The sequence below is a fragment of the Calidris pugnax genome, unplaced genomic scaffold (genome assembly GCF_001431845.1).
Source record: "Calidris pugnax isolate Ruff unplaced genomic scaffold, ASM143184v1 scaffold558, whole genome shotgun sequence".
Lineage (NCBI taxonomy): Eukaryota > Metazoa > Chordata > Aves > Charadriiformes > Scolopacidae > Calidris > Calidris pugnax.
The window spans coordinates 52,998-58,997 of NW_015093088.1; the positions used below are offsets into that span (position 1 = coordinate 52,998).

General features: G+C 58.3%; 1 protein-coding gene across 2 annotated transcripts in view; it reads left to right on the forward strand.

Annotated features, from left to right (window-relative positions):
- SCARA5 (scavenger receptor class A, member 5) overlaps positions 1-5,994 on the forward strand; it is a 34,774-nt gene extending 28,780 nt beyond the window's left edge. The window contains exons 7-8 of one of the 2 annotated variants that reach the window (XM_014962791.1): positions 3,897-4,094; positions 5,846-5,994. In XM_014962791.1, coding sequence (XP_014818277.1) covers positions 3,897-4,094; positions 5,846-5,982 — 335 coding nt within the window. In that variant the 3' untranslated portion in view covers positions 5,983-5,994. The remainder of the gene's footprint in view (positions 1-3,896; positions 4,095-5,845) is intronic. The other variant, XM_014962792.1, reaches the window with a different exon arrangement.
- Positions 5,995-6,000: the final 6 nt, after the last annotated feature.

Genomic DNA, 6,000 nt, shown 5'->3' on the forward strand with positions numbered 1-6,000 from the left:
CGTACCCCACATCTCCCCCCTCCTGGAAATTCACATTTCCATCCCTATATCCAAACCAGAGGGACCCAAGCGGAGCAGGGACAGCAGGAGAAGGTGGTGGGAAGCCCAGGGAACGGGGGGCAGATGGTCTCCATTACTGGGGAGGAGAGGGGAGATGATATCTCAGCCCAGCTGCAAAGAATCAGGTCCTTGTTTTCTCGGCCACCGGGAGTTATTTCCCCTTTTGGGCTTTTCCTTTCTTCTTGTGCTGGTGTCGGGGGCTGGAGAGGGAGGAGGTCGAGGCCTTCGGAAGTAATTTCTGCAGCGAAAACAAAGGCACAGGATGAGGAAGAAATGATGCTTTGGGGGGTTTTTTGGGTACGTTGGAGAGAGAAGGGGGCCAGGGAGCTGCCCCGAGACAGACGGGGCAGGGGGTGGCTGCAGGCAGAGAGCACGGCTGGGGATGCTCCTGTCCCTCTGGAGCTCCTCATCCACCTTCTGCAGCACAACCAGGTGGACAACAACCAGCTTTGGTCCCTCTGTATGTCCCCCTGGTTCCACCAGCTCCTCGGGGCCAGGACTCCAGCTCAGCCCCAACTCCAGCTGCAGCTTTTCTGGAGTCTCCAGGGCTGGTGGACACCAAAAGGGCCCTGGGCTGGGTTGTGGGGTCATGGCAGGCAGCTGGGACTGTTTTGGGAGGAGACTTCTGGGTTTTATTAGCTTTTATGAGCTCTCTAAGTGATGTTTGTCAGAGGGTAAGTGGCCAGGACTCACGTGGCTGAGCTCTGGGGCTTTATTAGCAGCCCTCACCCTGCTGATTAATGGGAACAGCCCGCGGAGCCTGGCTCCCTGCCCTGGTTCCACATCTCGTCCCATCCCTTGGAGAAGCGGCCGTTGTCCTCCAGCACGCACAGGCTCTGATGAGTGTCCAGCAGAGAGTCGGGGTGAGGATGGACTTCCAAGGGGAGGAGTGAGGATTTTTGGGATGAGCAGCCGGCTTGGGATGGAGACACGGAGCTGGTCCTGGACGAGGATGAGCAACCAGATGGTGTTGGATAGAGGGAGCTGGTCCTGGACTGTCAGTCACCTCCCCAGTTCTCCAGGCACCAGGGAGCGTGAGGAGCGTTGGAGGAAGAGCTGGATGGTTTCATGGAGGGGATTACACCTGCCAGGGGGGTTCCATGCCCCCATTTAGCTGCTGCTTTCCCATGTCACAGATACTAGGTGACAGCACCCAGGAAAGGCCCCCCCTGCCCCAGGATGCTCCAGGGTGCAAGAGGGACGGTGGTCCTAAAGCCACAGGGTTCTCCGGTGCTGGGAGAGCAGGAAGGCAAGGGGAACACCGAGGTGGCCCAGTGCTGGTGGCCGGGGTCATGTAGAGCTGGGAAGGTGACACTACGTGGCTTGTCACCTCCACATGAGCAGTGGAGAGGAGCTGGATGCTGGGTTTCTCTGGCCAGGAGCCTGGGTTTCCCTGGCTCCATCCCACCTCCTTTTTGCTCACCTGGAGCAGAGATGTTGGGCTGGTTCCCAAGCAGAGGACACTGGCGTTGGACACAGCAGGAGCAGCTCCAGGCAGTGTCCCCAGCTCCAGTCCCATATGTTCAACCTGGAACTGAGTCCTTCACGCAGCCCTGGGATGACACCAGCCCTGGGATGAGCCAGGGCAGCTGCCTCGGTGCAGGAGGAGACATCCCATCCCAGAGAGCAACCAGGGTTCATTAATTCAGGGGTGCAGAAGACAGCCGGCAGCACCCCAAAGCAGCCCCTCTGATGAGATGTGATGCCACCCCTCTGTGTCCACAGCAAGGGCTGTGCAAAAACATCAGCGAGATGGTTCAGGGACAGCACGAGATGTTTCCTGGCTCCTCCATGAGCCCCATCCTCTGCCCGGATCCAGGAAAACAAGCGCAGGGTTTTCCAGGCGCCTTCTTCAGCCTGACCCCGAGCGGGTCCTGGAAGTGGGAGATCGGCCGGTGCTGAGGCCAAGCAAGGACTGTGTTTTCTGGAGGTCATCAGGAGAGGTGGCCCTGTTCCCGTTGGGAAGGAGCCAGGGAAAACCCAGAGCCTGAAACATGAAAAAATGACCAAGTTTTGGGCAGGTCCCAGGCAGCTGGTGGTGCCAAAACCTGCTGTATCGCTGTGCAGCAGAACCCAAAGGCTGCTCCGGTCTCTAAATGTCCCATTAACCCTGTCCCTCCCAGGCTGGGACCCTGCTTCCCCCACCTTGGCCAACCTCATGGTCACCAGCCTGGTTGGCCAAGGTGCCTGAAGAGACCTCAGCTGAGCACAGGTGCCCATGACATCCCACCACCGCAAAGTCAATGTAGATGTCGGACCAACATTGGATTTTACGGACTCATGGAACAGTTTGGGTGGGAAGGGATCTTAAAGCCCCCCCAGTGCCACCCCCTGCCCTGGGCAGGGACACCTCCCACCAGACCAGGTTGCTCCAAGCCCCCTCCAACCTGCCCTTCAACCCCTCCAGGGATGGGGCAGCCACAGCTTCTCTGGGATTCTACTCAGCTCTTTGCAGCTTCTTCTGCAATGGTCACGTCGTGGCATGGAGACCTTTGGGGTTCATCACTTGAGAAGGTGCCATGGCCCATGGATGGGCAAAATCACAGCAGATGAGAAGGTTTTGTTCCCTTTTGCATGGAGGAGACTTTGGTGGTGGCTGTGACTGTGGTGGGTTTGGTGGCGTGGAAGTAGAATGCAGCTCCTCAACCCCTCCTTCACTGGGGACTAGCCTTGGGCACAGAGAGTGAGCTGGAAAGTTGATGGTCATCAAGGAGGAGGCTTCGGTCTGCCTGGAAATGCTTCACACAGCAACCCAAACCCCATCTGTCTTCACATCTGAGAAGTCGTGTCATCGAGCATTTCCACTGGGAATGTGTGTTTTGACGGGGGGGGGGGGAACCCACCCCACCTTGGCTTTGAGAAAATGGTTTTGAATTAAAAGTCCCCGAGGAACTGCAACACAATCTTGTCTGGGGGAGCCCAGCTCCACCCGTGGCTGCTGTCCCAGCCCGGGGTGAGTCACGGGGCCAGCCCAGCTGCATGACAGCCCCGGGGGAGGCCATGGAGATGCTGGGAGGGCTGGAGCCCCTCTGCTGGGAGGGGGGGCTGAGAGAGTTGGGGGGGGTCAGCCTGGAGAAGAGAAGGCTCCGGGGAGACCTTGGAGCCCCTGCCAGTCCCTCAAGAAGGGGGGCTCCAGGAAAGCTGGGGAGGGACTCTGGATGAGGGAGGGGAGCCCTAGGAGGAGGGGGAAGGGTTGGACACTGCAAGAGGGGAGATGGAGCTGAGCTGTGGGGAAGAACTTGTTTGGTGGGAGGGTGGTGAGAGCCTGGCCCAGGTTGGCCCGAGAAGCTGTGGCTGCCCCATCCCTGGAGGGGTTCAAGGCCAGGTTGGAGGGGGCTTGGAGCAAGCATGAAGTCAGGGCCCACCTGGGGAACGTGGACTTGGGTCCTGTCTCCAGGCTGGAAAAGCCTCCCAATCTCCTGAGATTCCCTTTCTAATCCCCTTTTGGAAACCCTTAGTGCCCTGGTTTTGCTGGGCATCTTCCTCCTCCTGTGTTTTCACTCAGATCTTCTCATCCCAAGCCTGAGCTGTCTCTGGTCTCACCTTGATGGCTTCAGGGCCAATCCTTGCTTGGTTCCTGCCCTCCCTCGAGCACTTTTGGGCTGCAAACAGATTTCCCATCTTGGCATGACCATTGGAAGGGTCAGTTTCCTCCAACAAAACCCTGGGTTTGATGGGACCCCTCCAGCTCCATATCCAATGGTGGTGAGATGTCCTCAGGTCAACTGGAGGTGCATCAGCCAGTGCTTTCTGCAGCTGTGGGCACCTCGAGGAGGGCAAGGGGCCGCACGTGGAGATGCCACTGTGGCTCCTCTGACATCCCTGTCTCTTCCCAGCAGCAGCCACCGAGGAGGGGATGATACGGCTGGTGAACGGCTCCGGCTCCCACGAGGGCCGGGTGGAGGTCTTCTACGACCGGCGGTGGGGCACGGTGTGCGACGACGGCTGGGACAAGAAGGATGGAGACGTGGTGTGCCGGATGCTGGGCTTCCGAGGCGCCGAGGAGGTGTATCGCATGGCCCGCTTCGGCCAAGGTAAGACCCTTCCACCTCTAACCCCACCTCATCCAACAGCAACACCTTGGGCCAACCCATAAATAGACCAGAGACCCCCCCAAAAAAGACCCTGGAGGCTTCCAGCACGCCCCCCATGAGCCAACAAGGGGCTGTGGTGGCCTGAGAAGCTTCTTTCTGGTGGAGCACTGGTTTATTCAGCAGGGCCAGCCCTGGGTGTGGCTTGAGGGACCACAAGCACGTGGCTGGCGGTGGCCCAGGTGGCTCCATCCTCTGCTGCGGGTCCCTGGCTGCTGACTCAGCACCGGGGAACTGACCCCTGGGCTTGTTGTTTTTGAACGTAAGCTTTGGGTTTTTTTCAGCTGGATGTGACTTCTTGAGATCTTTTTTCTTTTTAGAATAACAAAACAAAAGAAAAAGGAAAAAAACCCCAAAAAACAAAAGGAAAAGCTTTTACAAACATTGGGGAAATGTCAGGGACACTTTGGTGGGTGGAGGGGTGGCCTTTGGCCCCAAACTGTTGGGTCAGGGTGCTGCTGCCCAGACCAGCTCCCTCTCCACGCAGGCTTTTTAAATCCTTGAGTTGCCTCCAAGTCCTCTGGGCTGCCAAGGAGATGCTGGATCCCAAAAGCAGGTGCCCACCACGGCCATCATCTACCCATGAACGTGCCAGTTGGCCAGACCTTCTCTGTGAGCACCCCTCCAAGAGCTGGTGTCCCTCATACCAGCCTCGGGAGACCTCAGAGCTCATTTCACCACCAGTGATCTGGCTGCCCACCCCTGGGTTCCTTTGCCCTGTCTCCCACCCTGGTGTTCTACCACCCCCCAAAGCTGGTAGAGCCACTTGGGATCACCTGGAGCCTGCTTTAGGGGGATAGACTTGCCTTGGGGTGTCCCAGCTGGGAAGAGGTGCTTCTCCTCCTCCTGTGACCCCCTCAGTATGGCAATGAAAGCCTCCAAATGCCCCAGCCCAGCAGATGCAGAGTCACAGCCCCAAAGGTTCTACCACATCATGGTGCCACCTTTGGTCATCCTTGATGGGCCAGGAGAACCCCACTGATCCCCATAGAATGTGGTACATCCAGTGCCTTGCCACGGCCACAACCCCTCATGTGCTGGTGGCTGGTGTCTCTTCTGGGGGTGTTTCCTCCAGAAAAGGGATTGTGCATCCCCAGGGGCTTGGTAGCCCCCAAAATCTGGGGCTGCCCCATGGCCACGTGCCAGATGGACTATGCTGCACCCAATGCCTGAGTGGGAGACCTGGTGTCTGTGTTTCCATGGGGGGGAGATGGGGAGAATCATCAAATCACAGAGTGGTTTGGGTGGGAAGGGACCTTAAAGACCATCCAGTGCCACCCCCTGCCCTGGGCAGGGACACCTCCCACCAGCCCAGGTTGCTCCAAGCCTCCTCCAACCTGCCTTTGAACCCCTCCAGGGATGGGGCACCCACAGCTTCTCTGGGTAGTTGTGGGTCACCCACACCCACGTTACAAATAATTGCAGGAAAATTTCACAAAACCACTGGCTTTTTGCAGCGTTCTTGGATCCAGCCATCCCTGGAGCTGGTCTTGCTCGAGTCCTTCATCTCCAAGGGGCCACGCTGGGAGGGTCTCAAAGCGGGGCTATAGGATGTTGAGTTGTCCAAGGGCGTCCTTCATCCTCCACGGACACCTCGAAGCTTCCGAGAAGCCCAAATCCTTATTTCTAGAGGTTGAGTTTGGTGGGTGCTGGGGTGGGGGTCGCTTACTGGGTCCCTGGTTTTTTTTTTGCAGGCACTGGGAGGATCTGGATGGACGACGTCTCCTGCAAGGGGACAGAGGACACGCTGCTGCACTGCAGCTTCTCCAGCTGGGGCAAGACCAACTGCGGCCACGCCGAGGACGCCGGCGTGAAATGCCTGACGCCGTGATGGGGGGGGGGGACACAC